The following is a 15979-nucleotide window of genomic DNA, read 5'->3' as shown; positions in this document are numbered from 1 at the left end:
TCTTCATGCTGTACCTGGAATAAGGAAAAAAGCAGGCCAGAAGCACCCAGCCTTCCACTTTAAAAAAGGCAACAGAGCTAAAATATTCTTTCTAGGATCTACTGAGAGCACTGCCAGATTATCAGAATAGACAGGAGAAAAATAGAAACCATACCTTTTCTGACAGATCTATGAGGAGCTACAGTTCTACCTTGAGCCCTTTTCTGGATTAATTAGCTATAATTTGGAAGCTCACCCTCTGCTACATACTGCTGTGACTAAAGTAATATTTTCTGGTAAGACTCGTAATTCATAAGGCAACACTGTTTTGGCATGCTTTCCAACACAGGTTCTGCCACAATGAGAGAACAGCACAGAATGAAAAAAAAAAGTACTTAAGAAGAGTATGAAATTCAGCACAGCGCAGCAATGCACTTAATTTTCAGGAAAAAGAGGGAGGGAATGATAGAAGGAGGGAAGGACAGATATTTCTCACCCTCTTTCCTTCCTCACAGCGAGTCACCATGACAATAATGGTTGCCTTCTGTTCCCAGATCATTCTCCAGAAATCATCTGTGGTTTCATCCTTGGGGCCTAGAAGGAGATAATTTAGGGGCCTTTTTCAGAGTGCGACCAAATGGAAAAACACCTGCATGCTTAGCCAGGCAATCTGAAGAGCTAACCAGAGATCATACAAAAAACAGTCACACACTTAATTTCATTATGGCTGCAGCCATTAGACTACAGCATTTAAAAACTCTCATCTGAATCTTTAGTGCATAGCTATGAAATTTGAAAACTTCTAGTGTAAAATTATACAACATGAGAAATCTGCCTTTGAAGTAATTGTCACAAAATTTCCTAAGCAAAAACTCATTGACAAATTTGTCATATTAAATTTCAAAATGTCAGATTTTCATTTTTTCATTTCATTACTAATAGGATTTTACTACTCAAAAAAATGGGTGAATAAAGAAAGCATATTCTTTTAAGATTTTAAATTACCTTGTGCAGCAATATATTTTCTTGGTTCTTTGAAGCCCTGTGAAAAGTACATTGTTACCAACTTTTAGAAAGAAGCATGAACAATCTCAAAGGTTTGCAACTTTAAAAAAAAATTCAATATGCAACAATTCAATAATACCAAATACATTACAAAGGTGAAAGCAACCCCAATGGAAATCCTCCAAGGTACTGATGCTTCAAATGCACAGACAACAGGATTTCTTTCATAGTGTCTAAGACTTTTTTAAAGTAAAAGTCACTCACATCAATATAACTTGCATTGATATAGTCGGATCCTGGATCTCCTGGCATCTCTGAGAGCTCAACACGGTTATGGTCATCTGTTTAAATCATTTAAACCAAAACAATTACATTATCTCAAGGCAGTGACAAATCAAACATATATAAACCATGTTAAAATTATTACAAATACTCACATGGAAGAATATCAATGTAACGGTTTTTGTTCTGATTATGGCTCTTTTTGGCCTCCTTTATAGAAAATTTACTGAAGACTCTAGGAATACTCTGTAAAATACAAAATTTATTTCATTAGTTAAGCCTAGATTTAAAATAGTCAAATGAATATGGAAATAATTTGGAATTACTGAATCTGGAAGGTAACATTATACTTCATAAGATATTACTTCATACATTTCTTCTATCTAAAGTTTAAAAAAATCTTCTCCTTAATATATCTCCACAATTAAATATTATTTATATCCCCATGGCTATGCAGTAAGACAAAACTTTAAAAATATGTATTAAAAGGCACTTTAGGATGAGAGGTACTTAGACTGCATACTTTATACTTTTGCTGAAGAACACCTTCAGGAAAAAAAAGAGTATTTTCATCTTACAATGGGGAGAGACTGGTAGCAAAACTAACTGAGGACTATTTGACCTTAGCTTAGACTATTTGACCTTTCTACATCATTTCTTTCTAACTAGTATAAATACAACAGTACATGTACTTCAAACATGCTCCTGGACGGAATTCTTCCAACCACTTGGATAAAAACCTGTGGTATATTTTGAGTGAAGGACAAACCTGAAATTCTTCCAAGAAGAGCCTTCCTTCATCTGCAATCTTCCTCTTGTATGTGTCCAGCAATAGCTCTGAGGGTATTGGCTCTATGTTGAGAAGTTGCTTGTCATCATCTTTAACTGTGTAAATAAGTCAAATGTTTATTTTTGCTGATGTTGAAAATTTTCATTACACTTCAGTAAACATGATTCTAAAACTGCTAGACAAATTAAGAAAAGGATTAAACTCTTTCTTTTAACTTGGTGTATTTATTTTTATACAACTGGTGTTGCCTGAGGCAGCTGTGAGCAAACAGGCTGTGGGAATAAGAGAACTTTTCCAGCTCTGCTGCCTGACTGGAGACACCTCTGGAGGAGGTCACATGCAGGGACAGCACATCAATACTTTTGCACAAAATGGTGACTGCCATATTCAGGGCACAGCAACTGCCTCAACAGCCACAGGAGTTCCACAACCTTGCCTTCTGCCTCAGTTCTGCTCAGTCTTTGTCAGTGATTAAAAGAGAACAACATGCATCACCTAACTTTCCACATTTTCTCCAATTTGTGTTCTGAGTTGTAATAATCTGCAGTATCATCTTGAATGAAAAAAACCCAATTGAACAACTTTTAACACCTCTTATTAGACATACATTAATTTTTCATTTACATTGAAAAGTTGTGTCTAAGCATATGGATTTGAATTTCAACTAAGTCCTACTTTCCATTTAATGTTTTCTTTATTTTCTGCAAATTTTAGTGTTCTAAATTATTTTTTCTTGAAACTTTCTGGTATTGACTGATCGTGTCCTTCTTCACAGGTTTTGAAATCTTGTGCAAAAAGGTGCAAAAAAATTCCATTCTTTGGGATTTGACAGTCTTCAAAATTTTTCAGTAAAAAATAACTGGCTAATGTTGAGTCTCTTGTTTTGGAAAAAGGTGCACAGAAAAGGGAAATCATGTTTTAAACTGGATTTTATTCTGGACTTATTCTCACTGTTAAACATATCAAACATTGTCTGGGATAACTAACTGGGTTTTTAATTGACTAATAAATACGAATTTTTCAAACACTGATGAACTTTCAATTCACTCAAGTATAAATACTTCTTTTATGTATTTACTGAAGTATTTTTGTCCACCACATAAGGTGTTATCATTTTGATACCTGTAATCTGTGTATGCAACCTAGAATGAAAATAACCCAAAGTCGGTAGCAAGACCTGAGCCTAATTTTATTTCCTTTTGCTAAATGGAAATAAATATGAATTGCTAAATATATAAAGATACTCACCTGCAACAAGGTTCACGCCTTCCGAAGAATTGCTGGAAGAAGCAAAAGCACCTGTAAATGCTTTGACTAGTAAGATATATATATATAATAATAAGTTAATAAAATCATGAAACAAGAGTGCTGTCTGTGAAACAAGAGTTCTACACCTGGGATTATGCAGAGGTGCTTGGGATCCTCCTCCTCCTCCTGCCCTAAGGCAGAGAAACAAGGTGGCCACATCAAAAACCTGTAGTGCCTGGATGACTTTGCCTATCTCACCTACAACAAACCCGTGTTTAATTTCTTCACTGAAGTGACTGCTCACACCATCTTCTCTTCTCTTGCTAGTGACAGAAAACTAACACATACACAAAATACAGTAAGTTGAAATGCTAAGTAGCCACAGGCATCAGGGAATGCAATGGCCATCCTTCTATTGCCATCCTCTGTGCTACAGAGCTGCTGAGCCATTGAGAGGGCACGGTAATAACAACACCTCCCTGAGCTATTGTTCAGGGTGAACAAGTATTTAAAAGAGTTCCAAGAAAGTGTGGATTATTTTCATTACTTTTGATTTAAATCATGAAGGAAATGTTTTCCAGATATTTGTGATTTTTTCACAAAACAAGGGACAAGTAATTTCGTTCTGCACCCCAAACAAGGGTAGAGCAGTGAGATTTTAAATCTATTTCACTATATTTGTTCTGCTGACAAACACCAAAAATTAGTTTCTTTTAAAATGATTTAAAGGTAAAAGGATACCTTTTCCCAGGATTAATGAAACATCAAATTTGTACCATTTTGTCATTACCCACTGTGTAATCTTGTGGAAAAACCAAAGCCACACCCATCCCCATCCATTTATGTAAGAGAGGGAGACAAACATGAAGCTTACCTAAGCTTTTTTTTGTGAAGATCATAGATTTTGTACAGAACCAGCAGTAAAGCAATTACAGTCACAATGATCAAGAATACCAAGAATGTAATCAAGGCTCTAGAATTATCTACCAACAGAAAAAATACATATATTATTTTAAAATTACTTTAAAAAAAAGAAACCTGTATACTCCCTAGAACCAGCACTCATCAATTTTTGGTTTGGGGTCCTTTTTGAGAAAAAAAATAAACAGGTTTGAGTTTGCTATACCAAAGTAGAGGAGGGAATTTTATGTTTTCATTAAGAAAACTTTCCCTTAAATTCTCCATGTCCACCTGCCAAAATGCTACAACTCAGTGGTTCAGCATTACTGTGCTTGTCTCCTGCTCTGTGTGACCTGTACAGTTCAGCTCTCAGCTGTTCCTGATCTGGGAATTGGGAACCTCTGCCAAGTCACAGATGTTCAGCTCCTGAAATGCAGGATCCGAACACAGGAAAATCATCCAAAAGTGAATCATGTCAGTCAGAGAAATTACTTTCTAGTTGCATTTGAATGTTTCCTGAAGAAACCACAGCTGTGTAATAATTCTGAGTTATGATTAATGACTTGTCAACATGATCTGCTATATTAATACTGAATGGGGATATTTTTCAAATGCAGATCAAATATTAACTATAAAACAGGAAGTTTGGATTTTTAATTAGGAGTAATTTAACTGAATTGACAATTTATATTATTTATATTATGCTAAAATCAAAAGGGAAAAATGCTGTACATATTTACTTACATCTGGTTTTTATACTCCCCACTACTGCTGGCCCCTTGTGTTCTCCATTAAAGACAAAGATCTGCATGTAATGGGTGACAATAACAGAGATGTTCAGATATAACAAGTAAAAATTTCTGCATACAATTCTTAAAAAACAAATTACAATGGATTTTTCAAATTCATCCCTCTATTGAAAACCTCATTGACAGCAGTGTCTGCTGTCAATCTCTGTATGGACATTTATGGTGCAGATCACGTTTCTACCCAAGTTACAGCAAGACCTGGATGCAAAAATATGGAGCTGACAGGAAAAAGAATTTAGAAAAATAGGAAACACACTTTAAAAAATAAAAAACAGATGCATCTCAAATTAAAATCAATTTTATCTTTTATTAAGCCTCTTAAATCTGAAAAATAACTGTGCAATATATAAAAACCTCATTTGCTGCAGTAGTAAATATACAAATAGTCCACTGAATTTGATGGTTTTAGTACAAATTTATGTATGGGTAGGTAATTCATAGAAGTTTAATTAAATAGGGTGTTTTCTTGCATCTTTAACTTTTGGGTACTTTAAATGGTGTTAAAACACATTGTTCAACTGTGGTTTTTTTGTCATATATTTAATACTTATTTGATCTTTTATATTTCCTTAATGGAAATTCCTATCAGGTCTAAAAGACAGCTTGCAGTCAAATATTTCACACTGGGGTTTTTTTTTCCTTGTGAATTTTCTATAACTTGACCAGAGTCTTTTCATTACCAGCTAAGCCCATAAGGCTTTCTCCAGTTTTTGGGAAAAAATTAAGCAAAATATCTGCAAAGCAGAAGCCAGGATTTAGAGGTGCAGAAACAAATTCCTCCTGTAAGGAAAACCACTCACAGAAAGTGGTGAACAAAAACCTTTAACTGGCATAGTGGTTCTGTGCTACTGGGACAATGCAAGGATCTTTTGCTCCTACAGGACCACATCTTAATTTTTCAAATATAAAGCTCTCTGAGCAGCATCTGTTGGGAAAAGCCTGAAAAAATATTGACATGAAACTGAGATAACTCAAGTTCCCTGATACTGCATTTGTGCAGGTAAAGTCAGAGAAGGAGGAAAAGACTGTGGGGAATAAGTGAAACTGCTTCCTAAAAGTAATAAACTGGTTTCTTTCTTGCCTAAACTTAACTGAGAGGAGCTATCAGGATATAAGAAATATTCCTACTGGCCATATTAAGGGAATCACACAAGACCATTGGTTTTGCAGGCAACCTCAAAAGGGTGAAATGCCTGACAGAAGAGAAAATTGCAGGAAAGTGAAGGCATAAACAGAGGATGCTATATTTTGTATGGACACAAGGACTGGCTTGTTAGAGGCTGATGTAATGGCATGCAAAAGGATCTGAACTGCTTTACACTAATTAGGCCCTGAAGAACCAAACATCTTCATTCTTTAAATGGAATATGTTTTAAAATCTAAAATATCTGTCATACTCAAGAAACTGTTTAAATCATATGAGCCAAGTACAGTATATTCTGCTTGAATTTTTCTTGCTGTTAGAACCTATGTGGAATAGCACACCAGAGATTGCTTGATAGGTTAGGCACAGATGCATTTTAGTTCCAAAATAATTATTACTTTTTTATACCTGAGGCCTATAGATTAAAAATTTTCTTGTCTGCCACCAAATTTGCCTTTTTCCCCTAAAATCAAGCATAATATACTTAAACAGTGAAAATGCAGCAATATTTTATATATTTTAATGCAATAAGCTAACTTACCTTAAATGTATAGTTTTTGAGGTAAAGGAGATTTTCTTTTTTAAATTCACATTTGCTTTCATTATCAGGTTTTTCTTCATTCTCCCAAAACAATATAAATTTTACATGTGGTCCAAACACACTTTGGTTTTTGCATGTAATCTGGACAGCATTATCAGCTGTCAATATTGTTTTAACGTGCTTCACTTTTTCTGGTACTGTAGACAAAAAAAAGGGTTACTTGCTCTATTCTCATCATTTCAAGCTCAACATTTCAAGCTGTATGTGCTCATGTCTGTTTCCTGTCTTCTCTCAATAACTTCATATATTTTCTTCCTTAAAAATTTCAGTCCCAATTTAATAAGTAACAAGATAAATAATCAACTTTGACTTAATCATGAGCTTATCTAAGCTGAAACAGATGTGACGTGGAAATGAAATGCTCTACTGACAGACTGCAAAAATAGTGAGATGGCAACTCTCTCTTACATCTGACATCACTTTCTCATTTGAGGAACATGGGGCAACAGACAAGACAGGAGAAAAAAAGAGCTCTCCATGTGAACATTTGTTTCAAAACTATTTTAAATGAAATTTCTCCCAGAAGTCACTAGTATATTCTAATATTTAGAACAGTGTCCTTACACTTAAGTCTGGCTTAAAGCCACAAGAACTTGTTAATGATACAGAATCTGTTAAGTCTAATCTGTGGTTTCAAACTCTAGTTTCTTCTGTTGCTGCAAATGTTGCAGGCTTCAGACTGAGGGGCACAGCCAAGGGACCTTTCACTATGAGCTGGTAAAACCTTTCAGAAAGTAAATGAGGCAGCCTTTGTAAGGCAGCCACATTTCAGAAGCCATATCTCAGTAGCCACATTTCAGTAGAACACCACCATGGAAATTTTCTAAAAAATCATGTCAACTTGCAAAACAGCATATTGAGAAAAAATAAAACCAAAAAACTGCAGCTGATTTTTTCTTCATGTGAAGAGCAAAGACCTATAAGGCTCTAAAAGCAGATCAAATATCCCAGGTGAGGAGTGGCAGGATATTTGACTTGTCTGAATGTGAGGTTACATCATAGCTGATCATTTTTATCCACAGAGCAGATCTGTTAGATTCCTATTCCACATGCTGCTGAGAGAGATGTGACAAGGAGAAAGTTAACATTTCTGGAGGCAATGTTTGTTGAAGATGAAAACATCTTTTATAAAATGTAGGGATTTTCCTGTTTCCAAGGACTTGTGTTCCACTGTTATATTCTTCAGTTCAAGAAACCATAAAACTCTTCCACATCCTGCCTGACTTGTTATTAACTGTTGTGACAGTTGAGAAGGTCTAATCAATACCATTAATTCATGATGCAACTCATTATTTTCACAAAAAATAAGGGAAATGAGGTTGTTGGCACATCCATAAACTTATTTGAAGACTTTAATCTTCACATGAGTTATTAAAATGAGTGGAAAGTAGAAAGTGGGGGGTTCAAAAGATAATATGCTCAAACTAGATTTTTGCAGAGAAAAGAACCACAGTCATGCCCATATTAGGGCTGCCTAAAAATTAAAGCCATATTTAAATTTGTATTACAGTGAAGTCTCAGATCAACCTGTTTATATTTATCAGTAAATTAATTTATCACCTTTTTTTTTTTTTTTGTGGGGCTTCAGGTGACAATTCTGATCCCTGTATACTTCAAACTATACATTTGAAAGGATAGTCCCAAAAAGATGCATAGACCTTTCTGTCAGCAGAAGGGATGACACACATTTTTTCATCCTTAACCTAATGCTGGAAGCTGTGTACAGGTACATCCAAACTAACTGATATCCATTACAGATGGACAGTGTTGGTGTAGCCTGGGTCTACTTCAAACAAACTACAAAAGTAACTACACAACAGAAGTCTTCATGTCACAAAGAAAAAAATTAAACTTTTTTATTATCTTTTTGTTTAATTCAATTTTTTTATTTATATTGGGATATAATGCTTCCTAAAGACTTCACAAGACTTTCAAATAATGAAATATTCTTTTAAAAATTATATATATAAAAGAAAAATAATCATAAAAAGGGCATAATTAAAAAATAGATCAACTAAGTAATTTTTAAAGGGACACTAATTACATGAATGTCAGTACCATTATTTTAATTTTAATCAGTTTCTTGGCTAATAGTAATACTATGTATGAAATACAATGAACGACACTAGGAAAGTACAAATTCTTTGTGTTAGTATCAGCCTAGGTCATAAGAGCAAGCAGATTTACCTCCTGCATCTGTTGTAAATTCAAGGCTTTTGCTTCTACCTTCAAGTTTGTAATTGCGTTTGTTGATTGTATATGCAGTCACAGATACAGAAGCTCTGGTATAAGGTTTAAATTCATAGAAAGAATCGTGAGTTGTGTTGATTTCTCTGGGATCAGAATCTGAAAAATGAAATTAATGAAATTAATTAAATCTGTGTTAGGAGCACAGGAACTCTTACACTTTATCAGAGCTACCTGAAACCACTGTCATGTGTACTTCTAATTTAATTACCTTATTCTGGTTGCTTTGCTTTGCTTACCAATGCTAAGTGAAGGCTCAGGAAGAAGAGGAAATACATAAATACATAGAGAGTATTTACATATAAAGATTCCTTGAAATGTAAGATGGCCTAGACCAGCATATCTGGAAGGAGTGGCCATTTAGCAGAAGACAATCCCCTGGCTATAACCATCTAAATTTGTTTATGCATTTGTGCCAACTGAAGGGTAACAGGGTCATGTCCTGACATGGTAAACTGAATAATCTCAACTGAAAATTCAACTGGAACAACCTTAAATGAAGGAAATTCTAACATTTGTCTAGAATAAATTGCAGTGTAAAGAGAGTCCAATAGGACTTGACCAGTGCATTTTGCCTGGTGCTCTGTAATTATGTACATGCAATAAATTGTTTAATTACTTACTTATGCCTTCCCCCCAGAAACGCACGAAGTAGCCATCTATGGGACCGTTGGAAGTGTTCTCAGGTGCTGTCCAATTGACTGCTACACCTGACATATTTTTATGTACTACTTGAAGGTTTTGTGGTGCTTCTGGGACTGTTGTAAAAGAAAGATAACAATAATTTGCAATGAATGAAAATAAAAGTATTCCTCTTTTGACCTATTTTGATTAATTAGATGAAATTTCATCTGACACTAAAGCAAGATACCAACAATATGTAATTTTTTTTGTACTCTATTTCAAGAAGCTATACATAAGTATAAACTGAGTATATGTAAAAGCATCATATTACAGTAATTTCATACATTTAATTAATTCAGGACAAGGTGAATACAGCAACATCACATTTTACTAAAATTGTCCTATGTCTTCAAATCAAGAATTTAAGACTTGTCTCAGACTAGGTCTGCACTTTTTTTGTATGTGCATCTTCATTCAAAATTCCATATACTTGACCATGTTTTCAGTCTCCAAAACAACAACAAAAAATAATCACAGTCTCTGATAGAAGGAAAGAAATGCTCAGGCTGGAAGACTGAGAGGGTCTGCAATGAAAGAACAACAACTAGGGCAAGAGACCAGGAAGGAGGAGCTGAAGGAGAAGCTGAGTGTGGCAGAGAATGCTGCTCAAAGCGTATCTTTAACCCCAGGAAACCCAGAGAATGGGTTTCATAGTAGGAGTTCCCAGAAATATGTGGAATGTAAACCAGAAGTAAGCATTACACTTACCACCATAGTCTGTACGTATGTTGAAGCTTTGGTTGGCAACATTTTTTTCCTCAAAATCTATGAATCCAACGCAGTCATACAGACGGTTTGGCAATAAATTTTTCAGCACTTCACAAGTTTGATTTTTACCTCTAGAATTTGAATCTGTAGACAAAAGAAGAGCTTTATAAATATTTTTCACAGCTCCTAAAGTATGCGGCACCATTCCCTATCGTATTTATTTGATATAATTTGTCATAAACTATCATGATATTCCAAACAGAAAAATGGACAACCTGATCCAATGACTAGATTTTAGGTTCTTACATACTAACTTTGTTTGCAAAGACCTTTACTTCTCATCAGTAAAAGTCAAAAATTGACTTTCCAAGGAAACAGCTTTCCTACAGAAATCAGAAATGTCATGGGGAGTCTGGCAGAACCCTGGAATGGCTTCCTAGATCTTCAGCTCCCTGAAGCAGGAAATCTCCAGCCCCAGACATTCATCACCCATGTTTCTGGGACATTCATGAGGCCATTCAGCATCCATATCTGCCCTATCACACGAGGTGCCTCTGAGCCAGCATGTCCTCAGGCTGGCTGACTCCAAGAGCAGAGAGCCTGGCCTCACACCATCCAGGAGCCTGCACAGCCACTGGCCAAGGCAGCCTGCAGGGGATCAGCTCACAGCACGAGCACAGACTGCGGCATTTCCAAACTGCTCAGCACCCTTTCAGAAAATCAAACAGGACCTCAAAATCTCCAGAATTCATGCAACGTTTGAAACTGCTGAACTCAGCAAAAGAGGTCTCTGGGTTTGAACTTTCCCAGATCTGCACTTGTGGGGATGATAGTCCTCCAACTGGCAATCCCAGGAATTCTGAGCTACCCTTTCCTCAGACTGGCACAATTAATTTAAATCTGCCAGTCTTTCACCAAAAGACAACATCAACAATGCTTTTAAAGAGAAATAAATAAATAACCCACATTCAGAACGTATTGGAAGAAATTGAAGTGATATCCCGTTGCAGGTGACAGTCACCGTAGCACAGGCAAGTGAGCTACTCCAGCATAATGTGGCAGATGTGCTGGTTGAGTCCTCGACTTTAAGAAATTCACTGGTGACTGCAATGGAAGAATATTATACATCATTGTGACATTGGCTATATTGAGTCTTTAAATAACAGTTCATTTATGTTTTTTGACTAGTTCTGCAATATGAAGGTACAATCAGCATAGAATGATATACAAAGAATTCAATAAGAAATGGAAAGCAAAATTTTAAAAAGCCTTCATGAGATAAAGACACACAGGTATTCAAATAATAAATTAATGTTTTAGTGCAAACATTCAGCATAAACACCAGCTTTGAAGTGTTGGCTGGTCTTGCTGTTGTTTACCAATGAAGTTAAGTTCCCTTTTTTCTTTAGAATGAAAAAACTATTGTTTGCTTTCATTGTTCTTTGAGAAAATACTGCGAAGTTTTAATATACAACTTCAGAATAGCTTGCAAACCATGGACAAAATATGAAAAATTTCTGTCTGATTCTCTGAAAAGCAACAAGAATACACAAAGAAATATAGGGAAGCTGAATTACTGCATGTAAAAATGAATTTTTAAAAAAAATAAGAAAATAAACTACTAAAAGCCTTGTACACCTACCTTTTGGAACAAGAAAAGAAGTAGAAGTACCATCTGAACACGTGCCATTTTTAACTTTGACAGTGTAATTCCGGCAATTCGGAAGCTCTACTGAATGGTCGCTGAAACTCACAGTTTTTTCTCCATCATCCCCCTGAATAATGTATTCTGTGTCTTTTGTGCCAATTTTCAGGAAAACTTCACCCATGTTAGAGTGGTTCTTAGAGTCTTTTATGTCTTCAATAATGTCTAAAACAAAAGCTACTGTAAATGGAGTTGGAAATACCAGAATTGTTAAATAACTTTAATCTTACTTCTTCCAGAACTGGAAGACATTTTATAAAATAACTAATTACCAGTTATACATGCTAATTGATCAGTTTTATTTTTTGCTGCTTTATCAGCTTTGCCAATTTTCTGTATCTGAGTTTACTATTTGGTCACATTTCAACACTGAAGGAGAATAAGGGGTATGGTTCTTACCACAAGTTGCTTCAGGCTTCACTGTGGTAGATTCTATAAAAAAAGAAAACAATATGAAGGTCTGTTTTAACAGATTGGGTATTTTTTCCACAAAGCATTGGAAAAGGGTGACCAGTACTGCCCCAAACTCTTTTTTCAATATATTCAATACAAGTAAATGTGTTTAGCACTTCTCTCACATTTGAAATAGGGAAGAAAACATCAGCTATACATAAGTTATACATAAGTCTTTAACTAGTTATTTTTAGGGATCATGTGTCTTTCACAATTTTCCAATGACATCAATGAACTAGAAATCAAACAGGTTATTAGCAACATTTCCGAGTACAAAATTACACAAGAATATTCCAAAATCACATGCTCTCATAGCAGTATGATAAACTACAGCAGTTTTCCAGGATATCTATGCTGTGGAATGGGTAACTGAGTAGTATAAAATGTCACTAAAGAAACAAAATTTATCTGCTTTTTGCACTGCCATCCTACCTTTGGAAAGAGATTCATACAACAGTGCAGGTTGTTTAGTGACTACTTTTACACCAGGATATCCAAAAGAAATTTTTCTGCTATTTTCTGTAGAGAATCTTGAGCAAAGGACTTCATCCTGGAAACAGTTACTTAATATATCCCAAGGTAAAGGTGTCACTAAGCCACACCAAAATCTAATTTTTTCATAGAAGGTAGGCCCTAGATTTCCTGCCTCCAGGCTGGGAGTCACCAGCTGGATGGTGGCCTTAAGGAGAGGGCAAACAGAGGGACCGCTGGAGAGTCACCAAGACTGTAAGGGGTAGAACAGCCACAAGTAAAAGCTAAGTTCAATTTGTCAAAGAGCAGACAGCAGCCTACAGCTACTCGAAGGACAGTTCAAAATGGAAAGTGTCCAGCTCCTGGAGGCTCTTTGCACAATCACATACATATATTTTGCTGACCTGACTATTCCTTACTGCCCAATGGCAACTAAAATCACTGTAAGTGACTGAACTACTAGATCCCAAGAAGGTATTACTGCTGTGTGAAACCAAAGGGAAGACATTGGAAGACAGAAAGGCACACAGATCTCAGATGTATTCACACTTTTTTGCTGCTTGGACAAATTTCTGTGAATAAAAAGAGAAGCACTGACACAGTAACTGACAAATTTACCCTCCTATTATATGCCACTGTGTGGAAATAATTTCTATTTTGCACTTGCTTGACAAGTAACAAATCCGGTATCTTTAATATTCTCATAAACAGTTAGTAAGGTTCCTAAAAACATCCTTAAGTTTAATGCGGTTGTATGTCTAATTTGTATGCTTAGGTTAAAAACACTCCAAAGTAATAGCCTCATTCAAATCCATTTTCTGTGCCTGATGTATCAGAACTGTGGTAACTGTGTGCAAGTTTGTCACCTATTGTGTAAGTGAAGCTGGGAGTGGGGCTCATCCCAGTGCTTGCTGGCATGTTGACTGATGAGGTGGTGCTGTGCAAGGATGTTGAATTGTAATCATCTGTAAGAAAATAAACAACATATCAGCATTAAAAAGTGAAATTCATTCTTCCATATGGTTTTGTCATCAGAAATGTCTTACACTACAGCACTTCTCTGTTTTTGTTTTGTTTCTTGGGGGATTTCTGTAATTTAGAGAAAACTGCTGAAAGAAAAGTGATGTTGATATATTAATTTTTTTAAAAAGAGTATTTAAATAGAAAGCAAATTTTTAGGACTACACCACTTACAAATGAATTCTGTATGTACAATGACTCTTTTTTGGTCAACACTTAGCCATAATTCCAGATGAAGTCAAAATAAAAACAGTACTACAATCTGTGAACTGGGGAAAATTAGAACATTTTTCTATAGTCTTACAATAAAACACAATTACAAACAGTGCTTGTGCTGTTTCACAAACAGCAACTCTAGGTCGTGCTCCTTTGCTGGGTCACGTACCTTGCTCTCTCACTGTATTTCTTACTATACTTCATTACTTATTTCCCTTTTTATAAACCACTGACCAGTCTGTATATTCTTTCTCTTTTAGGCTCATTCCTACTGCTCTGGCTTTGGGGGCAGCCTTGTTGGCAGCAGCTGGCATTTTGATGCTAACATGGCGACTGCAAGACTCGGCCCTCCGATACCAGGTCCTGCACATTACCCTGGCACTGCCGCCATGCCAAAGCACAGACACCTTTTCCATTTGATGAAAAAGAGCTGGAAAAGGCTACCCTGGTGCTGAACGACCTCGTTTCCCCCTAGAGTTCTGAGAGCAGCGCGTGGCTGCACGGGGAGAGAGCAAACCTGCAGTAGCATCCCCGAAGGCAGAGGGAGTGCGTGCGGTGGGGGCAGCGGGGGCGCTGCTGCGAGCCGGGCTGCTCGGGGCCGTGCCGTGCGGGGAGAGGTGCGTGCTGTGTGCGAGGCTGGCACCTGCGGTGAGAGGGACAGCGGGCTCGGACACGCTCCAGCCGGTGTGCCCGGCCGCGCGGGACAGAGGGACAGAGCTGCCCACACCACCAGGGTGCAGGGCTGCAGCACTCCCATACTGACACACTGGGAAAATTTAACGAAACAAAGAAACATCAAACATTCAAAGTGCAGGGGATTCAACAGGTGTCAGAAGAACAACCAGTGAGTGTATTCTGTTTTTGTTATGATTGTGCCTTTCATGCTATATTTTAAAATATACCTAAATACATTACTCAAAACCAGACTTGTCTGATATTCCTGCCTATTAAGACAGCATATTTCATTTTGTTGGGTGAATGAAAAGGCGTTAAACACTCTGTGAGGTAATTGTGTGTGAGAAAATGAAAGAAGAAATTGCCAAGGAAGAAAAAAAAAAATCAATGCAATTCTGCCATGTAAATTGTTTCTTACCAGTACCAGGCGTGGTCGTTGCTGTCTCCTCCCCTGAAAAAGAGAAAAAGAGAGAAAGTGTAACTTAAACTTTCAAGGAATTTGCCAAAATATATAAAGACACATTCCTTCCTCCCAAATATCAGCTAAGCTTTCCCTGAGAAATTACACATTCTTAAGTTACATTTAGTGGATATAGCAACAACCAGACGACCAAAATACCAAGTATACAGTCACAGAATCACAGAATGGTCTGGGTTAGAGAGAATCTTAAAGATCACCTAGCTGAAACACTCCTGCCATGAGCTGGGATGCCACACAGCAGATCAGGCTGCTCAGGGCCCCGTCCAAAAAACTTCCAGCCACTGTTTGGCTCTTCCTTCCTCCTCTTTTCCTCTTTTTCTACCAGATCTTTCCTACTATGTTTGTTTCTTGGAATTTATTTATCTTTTTCTTGTGTCACATATTTTTTCAGGTAGAACTTCCCTGTTTATCATTTCTCTGTTACTTCAGCTTCACTTCATGACACTTCACAACTGCTGCATCTTTACTCTTTTGAAAATAAACTCCTTTAACCTTTAAAGCAAAAAGCCAGGTTTATGTGAGAAACTGTCATACTTGTGAGGGATACATAAGTATCCTGTT

The 15979-nt window shown here is 36.4% G+C and overlaps 1 protein-coding gene across 1 annotated transcript in view; it reads right to left on the bottom strand.

The window, feature by feature from the left end:
- The window catches only part of PTPRC (protein tyrosine phosphatase receptor type C), a 55991-nt gene that overhangs the window by 8185 nt on the left and 31827 nt on the right, over positions 1 to 15979 (bottom strand). The window contains exons 2-17 of the mRNA XM_058030192.1: positions 15356 to 15388; positions 12502 to 12534; positions 12040 to 12267; positions 11364 to 11501; positions 10398 to 10541; positions 9629 to 9763; positions 8946 to 9104; positions 6699 to 6895; positions 4949 to 5009; positions 4179 to 4287; positions 3305 to 3336; positions 2036 to 2151; positions 1422 to 1512; positions 1249 to 1325; positions 985 to 1021; positions 476 to 573 (exon numbers count right to left, since the gene is read on the bottom strand). Of these exons, the coding sequence (XP_057886175.1) occupies positions 476 to 573; positions 985 to 1021; positions 1249 to 1325; positions 1422 to 1512; positions 2036 to 2151; positions 3305 to 3336; positions 4179 to 4287; positions 4949 to 5009; positions 6699 to 6895; positions 8946 to 9104; positions 9629 to 9763; positions 10398 to 10541; positions 11364 to 11501; positions 12040 to 12267; positions 12502 to 12534; positions 15356 to 15388 (1688 nt within the window). The remainder of the gene's footprint in view (positions 1 to 475; positions 574 to 984; positions 1022 to 1248; positions 1326 to 1421; positions 1513 to 2035; positions 2152 to 3304; positions 3337 to 4178; positions 4288 to 4948; positions 5010 to 6698; positions 6896 to 8945; positions 9105 to 9628; positions 9764 to 10397; positions 10542 to 11363; positions 11502 to 12039; positions 12268 to 12501; positions 12535 to 15355; positions 15389 to 15979) is intronic.

This window comes from Melospiza georgiana, chromosome 9 (assembly GCF_028018845.1).
Source record: "Melospiza georgiana isolate bMelGeo1 chromosome 9, bMelGeo1.pri, whole genome shotgun sequence".
In the NCBI taxonomy this organism is placed as follows: domain Eukaryota; kingdom Metazoa; phylum Chordata; class Aves; order Passeriformes; family Passerellidae; genus Melospiza; species Melospiza georgiana.
This window is presented reverse-complemented; position numbering and strand designations above follow the sequence as displayed.